Here is a 16,241-nt window from a genome sequence, read left to right as displayed (position 1 = left end):
TTTCTAGTAAGAGCCTAAAAAAAATTGTGGTAGAAAAATTTACAATAACTTGTGCTGCTAGACGTTGTTATCGAATTTCCCTTCACAAGTATTTTAACATTTTGTTCATAGAGATTTGCGAAGAACAAACAATGCACAAGGAATAATAAGTTAAATAACGAAACAAGTTGATTTTTAGTACTAAAAGTTTGTTGCTCCGAAATTAGTAAAAAGAATTATTGACAAAAACAAAAGTTAAAAAAACAACAAAAAGACTGCGGCTGGGCTGTGAGGAAATCCAAGTAAAACGGTTAGATTCCTTTCAGTGACGTCATTTACCCCCATTGACACGTCACCACTTTTTCTTCCTCGATACTCTGAATCCCAATACGACACCGTCTTCTCCGCCGTGACATCTTTGTCATTTTCCTCCCTTTTCCATTGAAATTCCATCTTTACCCTTCCCTCCTCGTTCACCTACTCTAACTTGCAGGCCCATTTCCGGAAATTCAAAACTATTCTCTCTCCTGAAATTACCCCCTCTCTGAAAAACTCACGTGCCTGCCACCTGCAGTATTCAGTCCTTTGCTCTGTTTCTCTTCTTCAATTTCTCCACTGTATTCCTGCCACATTGTCAATGCAGCATGTACGACGTCGTTTTCATCTATGTAGTTGGTAGTTATAGGCTGATTTTAGTAATACTGCTAGAAAAGATGTTGACAAGTTTAAAAAGAGTAAAAGAGTGAAAAGTTTCTCTCTTAAAAGTAACAAAAATGGCGGAACAGCCTATGCCAAAGTCACCTCCCGGTTACATTGACTTGTATGCTAAACGTCGTCATCAGGCTAAACTTCAGGTTTTAGAAAGAGAAATTGATTTCCTTCAGGTAAATTATCTCATTTTGTGCGCTTTCTTTTCTTCGAATTGAAGCTTATTTCTTAATGTATACATTGCATGGTATAGATTAAGGCACATTCTATATATATATATATATACATGGAATAGCTATATACAGTCCGAAGAGTTGTATATAAGAAGCTAAAATGGAAATAAGTTGCATTAAATGATCATTTATTATATCAGTTGATGCAATTTTTTTTTATAAATTCACAATTTATTTCCATTTTAAGTAGTGTATTTATGTCTTATATGCAGCCCTTAGGGCTGCATATAACATAACCCATATATATATATATATATGGATAAAAATCAAGGTTGATCTAGTTGGTTGGTGACCTTCTCCTACCTTTTGACAAGGGTTCGATTCTTGCGATAAGGTGGAATATTCGAATTCTACCATCTCACCTAAAAAAATATCATATGCATAGATTTGTTCACTAATTTTTCTTGGTTTTTGCATGTTTTTTTGATGTGTGCAAACTAATTTGACATGATTAGTTAGAATGTAAAAGTCAATGTGCTAAATGATTAGTTATTGAAAGACGGTCTTGTATGAGGATTTGTTCCCTTGATGTATTCTCTAAAAGACTTTGGTACCTAAACTTTCCTAGTTATTGGAAGTGGTCTCCCTCGTTTTCATATAGACTATGTTTGGTAGGAATCTAAACAAAAATTTTGGGGACATTTCAAAAATTTACTGTTTTAATTATTTTTGAACGAAAGAATAGTTTGTTAAGAAAGAGGCATTGCTCTTAGTATAACCATCTTGAATTTAGAGTGTTTGGTTGGAAGAAAACATGGTCTTGAAAAAGAAAGTATTCTCTCTATTTTTTCTTGTTTTGGTTTGTATATTGGTGCACCTAGGTTTCTCAATGATAAAAAAAACGTTTCCTTTTTTGAGTGATGGAGTGTCACTTTTTCCTCCTTATTTTACGCCTTCACTCCTCCATTGCATATCCTTTCTCTAACTTTTTATTGTGAGGAACCAAGGATTACAGTGCCCGCTCGAACAATATAGAGGCCCTGTGCTAATATTGAAACATAGATCAAGAATCCACTAAAATATGCAAGCAAACGAAAGAACAAATATGCATCAAACTAAAACTTCCTCTTCAAAATCTTTTGATACAGTCCAAGAAGAGTTGAATTCAAGAAATTAACTTGCATACATTTTGACTATCAATTTCAAGTATTTTATGGCTAAAGACTTTTTTTTTCAATTTGGGAGCCCCTTTGAAAGTGAGTCCCTGTTCCATGTCCCATCTTGGATATGCTAAGGGCCGGACCTGCAGGAAACAAATGCTAGTTTACAATAATTCAAAAATATTTTCCGTCAAACCAAACACAACCTTAGTACTACTGTTAGAAAAAGGGTAGCAAAACTATATTGTAGCTGAGGAGCAGTAGCACTACCCCCCTTGTGCATTTTTCATCTCCTGCTGTTTTAGTAGCAAAGTAATACCGACCTCCTTAGAGCATAGAAAAACTAACTTCAGTAACAAATGTATAATTAATAGTAGTATATATTTTCTCTGATGAACCAAGAATCAAGCAATCCTTTTCCTCATCTAACAAGACTTTTCTTCAAATATATACTTGAATTGGCATTAAAGGCATTCCATTTCTTGATTCCAATAAACCTTTAAGCCTTCATTTTCATCTATATAATCGGATCATACATTCTATATTACATATCCATCAAAACCCAATTTCCTTCACAATAAACAAAAGCCTTTGCATATCTCTTTGCCTTCACAATGCCCATAAAATCAACTGGCATGTCTGCTGAGGCACCGAAGCCAAAGCCACCTGTCGAAGGGGAGAGGCACAAGCAATTAGACCGCGAGATTAGAGATATATTCTCTACACTTACCACCCGCCTTACTGATCTTCAGCACATCTTCAACCCAGGAGGTAGTGGGCCACGCTTGGGGGATGAAGATGAACACGGAGTTAGGATCATTACGATTGCTGGGACCAACACAGGGGCCACCATGAAGGGTGAAGTGTTGGATCAACATCAGAAGCAGCATGACCAACATAAGGCGTTCCCTGATGATGATCAGCCAGCTGAAGGTTCGGACACCTATGTAAACAGCAACTGCCAGGCTGTGAACAACTCGATCATGCTCGATGCTTCCTACACTAGCAATGATCCAGGTGTCCACATGGAAATAGAAGACTTAAGGGAAACTCCCAGCCGCAGGGTTCAGAAGCCTGAGAGGCGCGGAGTAAGTAAGGGAAAGGAGCCTGTTCATGGCAACCAACAGTGGGAGTTTTCTGAATGATCCTATGATGAGGAATTATGTGCGACCAAATTATTAGGTTGTTTGTAGTTTCTATAATTTCAGCCTTGAATACGTAAAAACAAATGATGTGGTTAAGTCTTGAAGAAAAATCTTCTTAAGGAATGTGAGGATGTATTATGTGATGATTTAAGCTGTACTTGATTCTGTTAATTGTACCTGTTTTAGAGCTGAACCACTAAATATACAATAATGGGAATTGCTAGTTTTGTTTTTACAGTTTTAAGCATATTTAATTTTCAAAGTTTGGTCTTCTCTGTCTCTGCAAGGGAGACTGATTACAAAGATCATGGACATGGCTGCCAGTAAGTGGTAGTTTTTGGAAAGAACATAGCGTTTCCACTATGAGTTATTGGTGCAAATTTGACATTTGTGCAAAGGAAACACTTATAAAAGAATGCTAGTTGAACAGCAGCAAATCTTTCGAACAATCACACTATAGTGAATACTCTCCAACTCGGTTATGGACACTTGACAATTTCTTTTGACCCGTAATATTAATTTTTTTCACAACATATCTGAGTCTCAGACTTGGAGACAAGTATGAGTAAATAGGTTACAAGTGAAAATGTGATGCTAACATTATTTTCTTTTTGGACATCATGTACATACATAATGTGTGGACTTCCATTTGTAAATGATATATTTGACATAGCTACTGATGCTCTTATGATAAACAGGAGGAGTTGAAGTCACTTGAGAAAGTTCAACCTACTTCTAGGTGCTGCGAAGAGTATGTATGGCTCATTGACCGGCTGATTAGGATAATTTTGCAGTCTTAATTAGTCTCATAATTCATGTTATGGTCCTTTATCTGTTTTCGAGCTGTTAATCTCTCTGTCTCTGATATTTTTCTTCGATGTAATTCTGACAGGATTAATGACTTTGTAGCAGCAAAACCAGATCCCTTTGTTGCAGAGTATATGATCATCTTAACAATGGTTTCTTGTGCTTTCATTGAATATTGACATGGAATTGAACTGATTTTCGTGATGTCTGCAGATATCAGAAGTCTAACTCTAACCAGTCAGGTTGTTCGTGTTCATGGAGGAGAATCAGGTACTGTTCATTTTATTTTTAAATCCGTGATTGTGTATATACGGTATATTTAGATTGTTCTACGCATGTTGGTAAGATCCAGTTCATCTTCTAGTATAACCCACACCTTGAGTCTTTGTTCCTTTCACCTGACTAATGCCTATCTGATCTTTCTGAAATGAACTTTATATAGTTGTAATTAAACTTGGTTTTCTTTATCTAACTTTATCTTTCCTGAAACTTAAAATTTTGAAGATAAAAAGAACAAAGCGTACAGTTCTCATAGCTGATTAGCCGAAAGATGGGAGAAATAAAAGCCTTCTACTTCTATGAGGGAATGTTTAAAACATTCTCCAAAAGATTTGGGTGAAAAAATAGTTCTCCTAAGGGTGTATAACATTTTTAATTACAATGGAGCCACATCCAATGTCACAATTTCCACTCTATTCTTTACCTTCCTTTTTCTTCCCTCCCTTCCATATTCACTCTTTTATCTATCTTTTCCTGCAAGGAACCAAACAATAGAAAACTAAAATTACAATCGTGTTTTCCTTTGATTTATCATGGATAATCATTTTCCGTTGATATTTTTTTCTATTTAATCAATCAAATAGAACCTAAGTAATAATGGTTTTTTATCTAGATACAGCGTTTTACTTTTAAGTTTGAACATCCATAATCTTAGCAGATAGTAGAAAGACCATCCAGCTATTCAAACTAATGTCCATTCCTTTGCTGTACAAATCTGTGTCCAGTCACTTACCTGCATATGTGCAAGCGTTACTGAAAATGTGCGAGAATCCTGATCTTCGTAGAGTATTAATATCTGAAATTATGACCAGGAAAAATTTGTGTTTTGAATCGTCGTGGAATTGCTGTTTCAGTGGATGCTGTCGATCAGATAAGGAACATCAACAGCAAGCTCGGAAAAAGCACTGTTGTCTGAGAGAGAACTGTTGTCCTAAATGTTGTTGTGGTTTTAAAGGTTGTTCATGTTTTTCTCAGAAATGCTGCTTACTGAAGCTGTGCTCTAGTAATTGCTGTAAGGCAAAGCTTTGCTCCAATTGTGTTCTAGATTGTTGTTGTTCTTGTTGCCAATAACAACGGACCTTTATTTTTATTAAGTTAGATCTTTTAGGGGTTTTATTATATGTATCCATCGTACAATAAATCCTGCAAAGGAGCAGTTATACTTTTGATTATATTTGTAATTCGCAATTTCGCAGAGTGAAGAGGATAGTATAATGTCTGCCTTTTTTTCTTTAACATGATAGAGAGGTTGTTTTGTTGGATATCTAAACACTTATAATGGATCTTTGAAGTTTGCAAGATTGGAACATAAAAGGCCTAGTTATCAATTGGTGTCTTTGTACCATGTTGCACCTCGGTTGAACCAAATATTTCCAACATAACAACCATGATTCAATAACAGAAAATCATTGAACTAGGGGTATCACAATAATAAATATTAGATCAACTTATTGCTTATATGTTGATTATGATTACGATGACACACCATCGTGATTCATTTTCAGCATTTATTATAAACAAGAACAGAGTGATCATACATCATTATTCAAGTATGGTGCTCTGGCTGCTGATCAGTTGAAGAAGGGAGTAAAAATGCTCAGGTGCAGGAAGTATTAAAATTTAAAAACCTAAGATTATCATGACTTCTGAGTTTTGATCAGCTTCAGTCTCATGTGTGATCGATTTGCATCTTTTTCATCAGAGCTTTGTTGGTGTAACATCTTTTGGTTGATAATACATGAATGGTTCTCGAGATCGGCATCCCTGGACCAACCTTCCACTAGTTCCACAAGGAAAAATTGACAATAGAGTCTGAACTTTGGGTGATAATTTTTAAAAGGTTTGAACTATTGATTAATTTGTATAGGTCCCAACTTTAGGGGTCTTAACTTTTAGCGGGCCTCGACGACTTAGGCTATGTTCAGTTCACCTTATTTTTGCTTATTTCAGATCTAATCAGATCAGATCAGATCAGAAAAAATAAGTTCAGATCAGATCAGATCAGATCAGTTCAGATTATGCTTATATTTAAAAATCATTATATCTTTCATTACATATTAATAAAAATTATAATAATTGAATATTAATAAAGTACTCATTGAGACGAATCAAACAAGACCCCACATGACTATATTTTTTCTTATATATTGAGAAAAATCTAAAAGATAAGATCTTGTAATCAGAAAAAATAAGTTCAAATCAGATCAGATCAGAAAAAATAAGTTCAGATCAGATCAGATAAGTTCAGATCAGAAAATTTCAGGTGAACTAAACATAGTCTTAAAACTGAAGGTTTTTTTTTTAATCTCACCTAGTTCCTACATCCCTCCCTCAATTAACCCTTCTGATGTGACCCAAGTTTTACAAGTGATGACCTATTAAGCCAGTTTTAAGTCACTAAGGCCCGCTAAAAGTTAAGACCTCCTAAAGTTAGGACCTACACAGGTTAATCAATAGTACATATCTTTTAAAAATTATCACCCAAAAATCAGACCTCTATTGTCAATTTTTCCAGTTCCACAAACTTGCAAGACAAAGCTTCTAAATTTGTATCCCTAGATCTATACACAACAAGCACAAAAGAACACCAAACAAACAAACCCTCCATGATAAACACGAGGGAGTAAGAACAACAGGGGGGGTAAGCTAATCCCAGGAGAAGGACAAAAATCATCACAAAAGATGGAGAATTATTGAAAACAGAGGACAAAAAGGAGAAAGATAAAGTGAAAAACAAGAACACAGTACTCAATACTAAAAAACAAATTGAAGGCTTAAATTAAGAGTAAAATACAATGGACAAAAGCATTCATGGCAGCCCCTTACTATAAAAGAAGTTTGGGGTTTGCATTGGAGAGGGGGACAAAAAAGAAATGAGCGGTGTGAAATTATGCACAATTGAGATTTTTAATATTTCTAATTTTATATGAGTAAAATAATAATGAAAATTAATAGTGGAAAGTATATAATGGGATGAATCTAATAATATCCCATTTGACTAAATTTTTCCTTACAAAAGAAGAACCAAAGATGGTCAAACTATATTAGATGAATAGTGCCAAAAGGTCACTATGGAACAAAACTAGAAAAAAGGAGGAACTATTTTTATATTAATATGAAATTGAAAATATCGAAGATCCAATATATGCTTTGGAGACAGTGAAAAAAAGAAGCAAACACTATATTATGTGGTAATGGGAGTATTAGTATTATGATATGAAGCCAAATTAAATTCTTAAAACTTTAAGCCAATTAATTAATATTAGATGAAGAGAATATGAATAAAATTAAAGGATAAATTGTATATTTTATGTATTGACAAGTGTGCTACGTCTATTTTAGTATAGAGAGAGTATAGTTTTTAGAAAAGTTACAATATCAAGTATCTGGTCTTGTAAGAAACTGTCTACTTTTAGTTTAAAATTAGTTATAGGTCCGGGCTATGTCCCGAGTAATTATAATTTTCATTTATTAATATTTTACTTCATAAATATAACACCAAACGTTGCTTGGTTTGATGGTTAAAACCTTACGTGTATAATCTTTGCGGTCATGGGATTAAATCTTATAAAATGCATTTTCTTTTTTTTTTTATTGTATGTGTGTTTACTTTAGGTAAACACTTTAAGTGATAGTGTCATGTGGTGTAGTTCCTTGTTGAGGAATGCCTTTTAACATATTAGAATAGATTAGGCACGATCCAAATCCAACTTTAGAAAGAACATGGATCACCTTTCTAAATATAATGACTAGTTTAATCTATCCAGTGACCAAATTGATATATTCATCGACCAACTTAATTCATTTAATGACTACTTTCCCTTGTTTCTTGAAATTCTATCTAAATAATATAGACACAATATTTTAGGCAACAGGAGAGAGAGTATATTTTTTGGGTCCACCTGCACTAACCAAATCTCGTTTATATAAGGGAAAGGGGGGGGGGGGAGGTGTTTGGATCCTCTAGAGTTGTAAAATAACTCTACAAGGTAGAGTTTGAGCAATATCAACCATTGAATAAAAAATCAATGACTCACATATTCTCTTTCCAAAATCCCTCCTATTTTATCTCATCAAAATCCATCCCTAAATTTTTTCATTCCACCAATATAAGCCTTTGATTTTAAAATGTATGGCTCAGATACAACTCTACCTTGTAGAGTTTCACTAAAACTCGATCTAGAGGTTCCGGACGCGGGCGGGAGGCTATGGTGTCCCCCAATAAAATTACTTAATTATTCCTTAGTAAATCAACTACTCCAAAAAAAGATGAAAGAAAATCAAACTCAAATCTAGCATAAAAAAATTAACAAAGAAAATTATATCAATCAAATATTTGACCAATCAATACACAATCAAGTAGTAAATCAAAAAGGAAAATCTTAAACAAAGTATAAATAAAATTCTCAATAAATCTGCGTAACATTCTTTTATAAATTAACAAAGTGAAATGATTTAATTAAAACAAAATACTTTGTTGATAAAAATATAAGAAATTCTCAATAAATCTGCGTAGCATTCTTTTGTCGCTCATCAGTTTTAATTTTAAAAATCTTAAACAAAGTATAAATAACATAAATAATAAAAGAAGGATTTGGTTAAGTGATATAGGTTTAATCAACAAAATTAACTAGCTCAAAAAACATGTTTAATGTTCAAATTTTACCTTTGTTTATGCCCAAAAAAGTTATAAGTTATGTTCTAAAAAAGTGAGGCACGCTGCATAAATTGCTAGTAACATTATATGAGAAGAGAGAATATTGAGTACATTGTATTAAATAAATATAAATACCAAATAAAAGTGGTTCATAGGCCAATTAACTAAAAGGATAGGAGTTAGCTCAAGTTGGTAGAGCGCTCCCCCTTGGCCCCTGAAGTCAGGGGTTCAATCCTTACCCCCAGCATTATGTTGGGGTATTTCCTTAGCATGCTATGCATGCCTTACCAGCCAATGTGTTGGTGTTTGCCTTGTAAAGAGAGAGTAGTTTAATTCATTTAGTGGCTACTTTAATTCATTCGATATGATTGTCGAGTTAGTTTTTGAAATTCTATGTCGTAGTTTAATCCATTTAGTGGTTAACCCATCCTTGAGTTTCTCATCTCACTAGTGAATAAACATTTGGTTTTCAATTCTAAGAAAAATCCGACAGCACTTCCCTATAGTTCTCCAAGTACACGATGAAGATAGTAGTTAAACTATCAACATATGTACCCAAAGAACGCTTAGGGAAATGAGCGGGATCTTTCTTAGAATCGAAAATCAAACATTCATTCACATCCTAAGTGAGATAAGAAACTCAAAGACAGTCCCAAACAGGGGACTATTCAAGACTTGCTTACTCCTAACGAGTAAGCCTCGAACGGGTATCTAGGCAAATGATGCACATTGCAATAAAACAACACAACACAAACCAATCCATTCCTTAGATTTTCCTCCCCACCCCATTAAGGTATATATGTCCATATAGGTTTGGTTATGATTCAACATATACTTTCCCAATCACATAATAACCAAACAATTCACATAAACAAATCCACAAATCCAAACTAATGGTTACATTAACGTAAAACAAAAAATAACAAAAGGTATAATACATACCTCTGCTCTGAAGGAGCAGCGAAGACAAGCACAACGACACGAGCTTGGAGAACTGGAAAACCGACGAGCACTAAGGTGACAACTGAAGTACAATGTAAAGGAATGACATAAGTTTCAAATTCTAAAGTGAGCATTCAAGAATTCTAACTCATAATCAAAACACATAATTCTAAAGTGAGCATTCAAGAATTCTAACTCATAATCGAAACACATAATTCTAAAGTGAGTATTCAAGAAACTATACACTACACAAACTATACAAATTCAAATTCATAAGCTACAAACATCCTAAATTCAATCTCAAAATTATTTCACACATGTTTATCATGATTTGAATTCTAATTTTAACCCCTTAACAAAAATTAGAACTAATATTATTCAAAGCCACCCCTAAACAAAATTAAGATAACTTGAAAATACATGATTAATGTAAATTATTACAAATTTTTTTTTTTAAAAAACAAGAATTACATACATTCCCACAGCGGCACCGACAGCGGCGGTGGCAGGTCAGCGTAAGCGACGCCAAGTGAGAGAGAAAGAGAGCGAGTCCGACCACCAAATGAAAGAGAGAAAGAGAGTGAGTCGGCACCATACCGACAAGAGAGAGAGAGTGCGATGAAGTGGCACCAGTGAGAGAGAGAATGCTGGCGAAGTGGGGCGGAGAAGCAACGTCGCATGCACCGAGAATGAGAGAGAGAAAGTTGCACGCACCGAGAATGAGAGAGAGAAAGTGCGAATCTACAACGTCGTTGGAGAGGTCTTGAGTTCGCCGGAGAAGCAACATCGCCGGCGAGGGTGAGGGAGCGCGAACGAGATAATGCCGTTGGGTGAGCAACAACGAGTTTGCAGGTGAGAGAGAAGAGAGAGGTTTTTTTGCATGTAACTTAGGGCTCCAATATGACGAATAATGTCGTTGGGCGCTGGGGCTAAAAATGTTTTGGGTAAAGCCCAATTTGCATCGGATGGGCCTAAGCGTCCGATTATCGCATTATCGCATTCAATTTGCTATGAAGGATTTAGGGGATCTTCATTACTTGTCAGGTGTGCAGGTTGTGCGTACTCCCTCAGGTTTATTTTTGTCTCAACATAAGTATGTTTCTGATTTACTTCGTAAATTCCATCTTCATACTGTTAAACCAGTTACCACTCCTGTTGTTTCTAGAGTAACATTGTCTCTGCTTGATGGAGAACTTCTTGCTGATCCCACAAATTATCGTAGTATGGTCGGTGCATTGCAGTACTTAATTATGACTTGTCCTGATATTGCTTATGCTATTAATATGGTGTCTCAGTTTATGCATGCTCCTCGTACTACTCACCCTCATGCTGTGAAAAGAATTTTCAGATATCTGCAGGGAACTTTGGATTATGGTCTTTATATAGACAGCTCTACTACTATGGTTGTTGCCTATTCTGACGCAGATTGGGCAGGATGTCCTGAAACACGACGTTCTACTACTGGTTATGCTGTTTTTCTTGGGAAGAATTTAATTTCCTGGCGTTCTAAAAAGCAACCTACTGTCTCCAAATCCTCCATTGAAGCTGAATACAGGGATGTTGCCTACACAGCTGCAAAAACTATTTGGCTCAAGCAACTTCTTGCTGACATTGGCCAATTTCTCCGTCGTCCTGTGATTGTCTATTGTGATAATGTATCTGCTACTTATCTTACTGTTAACCCAGTTCATCATGATCGTAGCAAACATATGATGTGACTATCACTTTGTTCGAGAAATGGTTGCCAAGGGAGGACTTATTGTTCGACATGTTCCTACTCAGTCTCAGGTTGCAGACATTTTTACTAAGGGCCTATCTACTGACTTGTTTACTAAACATCGTATCAATTTATCCGTTGTTTCACCCCGTAAAAATTGAGGGGGTGTATTGGATAATATTATATGTAAAGGATAATATTATATTATAAAGGATAGAATGATACTTTACTAGACATAGGTCTGTACTGTAAACATTATAAATATTGAATAATGCCAGGTTAACCTATAATGGGTTAACACAATTATTTTCCACACTTGTACAAGGAATACAATTTAGAGGAAAATTATTCTTACTAAGGAGTTTCAAGAAAAAACCCAAAAAAAAAACTTTCCATTTTTATATTAATATGTACGTACATTGCACAATGGGAAAACTAATACTGATATTTATTTTGAGAAGTAGGGTAATAAAATTAGTAACAACATTATATATATTTTTTAGGAAAAATTGTTAGAAACTACCTATTAAAGACACTTTTTTTAAAAAAAAAACTACCTTATATCATGTTTATTTTACAAAACAACCTTATAAGTGGAAAAACTTTAAAAAGCACTACCAAATTCAGAATTTACTAACCATGGTTAACTATTTCCTCCAATTATCATTCTAATATAAGATTACTAAACTACCCCAACCCCTCTTTGCTAATTTCCCTCACAGGAGCGTTTAACTATTGAATACTCCCTTAAATCGTTTGTGTAATTTCTTCTCCCAACCTTTTGCTTCACCAATTATTTCTTCATTATGAGTAACAAAAGCAGATAGAAATTGGGTTTTGGGTCATGAATTGATGTCGTTGATGATGATGAAGAATATGGTTTGATGATGGTGCAAAGCTTGCCCTACTAGACACATTTACTGCTGGTTTGTTTTTGGGATTGACTTTTGGGGGAGAGAAGGTGTGCTTGTGCTTGCCACATGTATATTTGAGAGATAGAGCATCAAGTGAAAGAAAGTGATGATATCGTAATTGTAACGTACTGAATTTAGGGGGTGTTTTCATAATCTTATATTAGAGGGATAATTGGAGGGAGTAGTTAACCATAGTTAGAAAATTATGAATTTGGTAGTGCTTTTTAAAGTTTTTCCACTTATAAGGTAGTTTTGTAAAATAAACATGATATAAGGTAGTTTTTTAAAAAAAAAGTGTTTTTAATAGATAGTTTTTAACAATTATTCCTATTTTTTACGAGAACAACACATCCACTATTATCTGCACGTTTTCTTCCTTTTCACTTCTATTTATTTGCCTTTTCGTTTTTGCGTAGAGCCGATTGATGTGGAATTGTAGACGGTCTTGTCTCTAGTGTGAAGTGGATATGCAAGAGGATTTGTCTTTGTGCTCTTGGAAATTTAAAGACTCAATCAAAGTAATTTGGTATATGCGCCTTCTCTTATAATGGTATCATTTGAATATTTGATACCTATGCGGGCTATGCTTCTTTCAGTTGATACTAAAATGATACAACCTAAGTACCAATTGATATTGAAATAGTACTATCTGAGTATCAATTGGAAGACGCATATGTACGAAATATACCACAATTAACCTTGATGCACTAATAGAATAACTGTATATTACTACGACTTTTAAGGAACCTATTGATACGATTGCCATACTGTAGCAAATCAAGGCGCAATAATAGCTTTTCAAGCTATTATTTCAATAGGTAAATATCAATTTTTTTTGAATTTAGATTTTCTAGTCATTGCCTCATCCTTGAATCAGGGTAATAATGCTATTGATGAAAGTTAATCTAGAAAATTTCTAGATAGATCATGTAATGTAAGAAAAAATCTTATATGCATTTCTTAAATTGTCTAGAAAAATCTTGTAAAATATCTAAGTAAAAAAATCTAAAGTTTAGAATATTTGAGTGTGTGTTAGAAATATTAAGGTCTAGAAAAATCTAGAAACTAAGATACAACAACTATAAATATGTTGTATGTGTATGAGTTAAGAGGGAGCTCAAATGAGGGGAGCCAAACAAGTGAGTTCCACACAAGATATTAGGAAAGGTAGAAACAAAGGGTTCTACCAAGGTGAATGAGAGACATGAGCTCTCAGAAACACACTTGTATAATTAATTATCAATGAAAATACAATTTTATGATACTATTCGGGTCCGTCAAAACTTCTGTGTGCACCACAAATTCTATCAGCTATGCCATTCTTATATGATGATGGCCAGTGGCCTAGTGCAATTGAAGACAAAATTAACTAAAACACAAGCATACAATTATTGTATATCGAATTCATATATTCCATAAAAATACTATTTTCAAAATTACCTGTAACCGTAAAATTTACATCTAAGTTTTCCCAACCAAATAGATATTTTCCCTCATTGAGTCATTGTTTTGTTCCATTCTTTTGCTCCTACAATTCATCCTTCTTTTCTATTGAAATCAAAGACAATATAAGCTATAACTATAACACTAACCGAAATAAGCAGATGAATATTAGAAAAGGGTTTTTCTAACCTATGTTACCTAGTACAAAGGTTAAGCATTATCTATTAAACAAATTGATTAACTAAAATATAATATCCTCCCTACAATTATGTTAAAGAGTTAGTTTCCTTATTAATATATATTTTATCTTTTCTTTTAATCAAATCAAAATTATCATTAATATATATCTTTATCATATAAGGGAAGGGGGAGCAACGGTGTCTTCTTTTGAAATGTCTATTTTGTCCCTCTTTCCTTTCTAAATTACAAAAAGAATGTCAAAATCAAAACCGGTACTCAAAGAAAACTACCGAAAATTAATTTACAACACTCACTCACAAATCACTTAAAAGAAGAAATTTTACAAATCACTTATACAATTGAGAAAAACACGTTATAAAGATCACGCAAATCACTCACATAATCAGAAAAATTTATTAAAACTTAAAATTAACATACAAACTAAAATTAATAACCTAGAACGTCAATACATACAAAAACATTTACAATAATTTACTTATAAATCACTATTCTCAAGAACCACTCACAATTAATGGTGGGTCATGATAAAAAATAGAGGTGTATTTGTAGTGAAATCAGAATTTAGAAGTTAGACAAAGAAAAATATTATTTACTTTTTTATAGTGTTTCCTATATATAATGAAACTTTTACATATATTTGGACCTATCTTTTTCTATTATATAATAGCGATTAATTATCAAGGTAAAAAGTTTTATGTAAAATATCATTCAAGAATTAAAGTACAACATATCTCTATTATATAAGGGAAGGGGGAGCTATGGTGTCCCCGAATGAAGAGAGTATATATGTTACCCCTTTCCCATTCTAAATTACAAATTCACTTACAAATCAAAGGGGGCTTCAAACAGAAATACCAAAAATAATTATAACAATCACTCACAAGTCAACTAAAATCATAAGATTGCATAATTTACGTTATGCAAATCACTAAAATGAGGAAACTTTACAAAAACTTAAAAATTCACTTACAAACTACAATGTATGTAATACTGTACTTAATTCAAAAATCAATTAAAAAATTATAATATTAGAAATCATAAATAAATTCAATAAAATTTCTATTTTGTTCATAGAATTTAACTTTGAAAAGTAAAAAAAATAAAAAACAAAAAGAATGGTGAGAGACTTAAGTGATAGAAACTGAACCAATCAAATTTTGCAACTAAAAACAATTATACTTCGTATGTCTAATAATGTTCAAATTTAGACTCGTATGCCGAAGAAAATCGAGTTTCTATTTCGAAAAAAAATTCAAGCACGCATCGCGTGCAAAAAATTCTAGTTTAGCATAATTGTAGGGAGGATATTATATTTTTAGTTAATTAATCGATCTCTATTATATAAGCCAAGAGGGGAGCTATGGTGTCCTCTTTTGAAAAGACTTTTTAACCCTTCATTCAATAAAAATACTTACCTATTAAGATTTTGAGATTTTCCTCGGTCATAGTCCTTCCTAATTTAAAATATTTATATCAAAAGAAGTTCAAAGTAGCCAAAATAAACTTTCATAAAAATATGTGTAGTGAAAGAAAAAGTTTATAATTGAAGAACAAAGTAACATAACTAAATTAAAAAAGTTTCTAAATCAATTACAAAACCAAAGACATAAAATTTTAATTTTGCCTAAACTTTGAAATGCAATAACAATACCAACATCCATTAACAAGTAATAGAAATACCAAGAAAACAACTTCTTCATCAAATAATTTTTATATTTTGTATTCATGGTTGCTAAATGCAACTTTCATTTACCATGTACAACCCATCTAAATCCCAAAAATACCCTTATTCACTCACACTCATTTCTCCCTCTTCCTCTCCTCTCTCATCACCCTCTTCCTCTTCGAAAATTTCTGGTTCATTTCCACATTTATGGTTCACGAAATTTCACAAATTCGTCCACCATTATACCCCAAATTCGTTTCCAAGCTCTTTAATCTTTTCGAAAATGTTGGAAAATTGATAAATTACTAGATCTTATACACATTTCGGGTTTAATATTAAGCGAAGAAGTTATTTGAATTTCGTCCAACTTTCTTCCAGAATTTCGAAGGGAATTTCGTTAATTTCGAAGGGATCTTCGGTATTTTAAGATTAATTTCGAAGGAAATTTTG

General features: G+C 33.4%; 2 protein-coding genes across 3 annotated transcripts; both read left to right on the top strand.

The window, feature by feature from the left end:
- The first annotated feature begins 514 nt into the window (after positions 1-514).
- On the top strand, positions 515-5,425 carry LOC104899740 (guanine nucleotide-binding protein subunit gamma 3). 2 transcript variants are annotated; one of them, XM_010686997.4, is made up of 5 exons: positions 515-863; positions 3,864-3,916; positions 4,058-4,102; positions 4,186-4,242; positions 5,106-5,425. In XM_010686997.4, exons 1-5 carry the CDS (start codon positions 753-755, stop codon positions 5,320-5,322), a joined length of 483 nt encoding a protein of 160 aa, XP_010685299.1. In that variant the 5' UTR covers positions 515-752; the 3' UTR covers positions 5,323-5,425. The 2 variants fall into 2 exon arrangements, with proteins under 2 accessions (XP_010685299.1, XP_010685298.1); XM_010686996.4 differs by having other exon boundaries at positions 517-863; positions 5,064-5,425.
- Positions 2,239-3,400, top strand: LOC130592215 (uncharacterized). The gene has a single exon (XM_057396406.1). The coding sequence runs from the start codon at positions 2,635-2,637 to the stop codon at positions 3,163-3,165; it is 531 nt and encodes a 176-aa protein (XP_057252389.1). The 5' UTR covers positions 2,239-2,634; the 3' UTR covers positions 3,166-3,400.
- Positions 5,426-16,241: the final 10,816 nt, after the last annotated feature.

This window comes from Beta vulgaris, chromosome 7 (genome assembly GCF_026745355.1).
Source record: "Beta vulgaris subsp. vulgaris cultivar EL10 chromosome 7, EL10.2, whole genome shotgun sequence".
NCBI classification, from domain to species: domain Eukaryota; kingdom Viridiplantae; phylum Streptophyta; class Magnoliopsida; order Caryophyllales; family Amaranthaceae; genus Beta; species Beta vulgaris.
The sequence above is the reverse complement of the archived record's forward strand: the minus strand, read 5'-3'. Positions and strand labels throughout refer to the sequence as shown.

What these genes read in the sequence shown, in the direction of transcription:
- LOC104899740 (XM_010686996.4), top strand. Translation starts at nt 753, where the DNA reads ATGGCGGAACAGCCTATGCCAAAGTCACCTCCCGGTTACATTGACTTG. An exon ending in GAGAAATTGATTTCCTTCAG is followed by an intron (nt 864 to 3,863) that starts GTAAATTATCTC and finishes TATGATAAACAG; the next exon opens with GAGGAGTTGAAGTCACTTGA. An exon ending in TGTTCATGGAGGAGAATCAG is followed by an intron (nt 4,243 to 5,063) that starts GTACTGTTCATT and finishes AATTATGACCAG; the next exon opens with GAAAAATTTGTGTTTTGAAT.
- LOC130592215 (XM_057396406.1), top strand. Translation starts at nt 2,635, where the DNA reads ATGCCCATAAAATCAACTGGCATGTCTGCTGAGGCACCGAAGCCAAAG.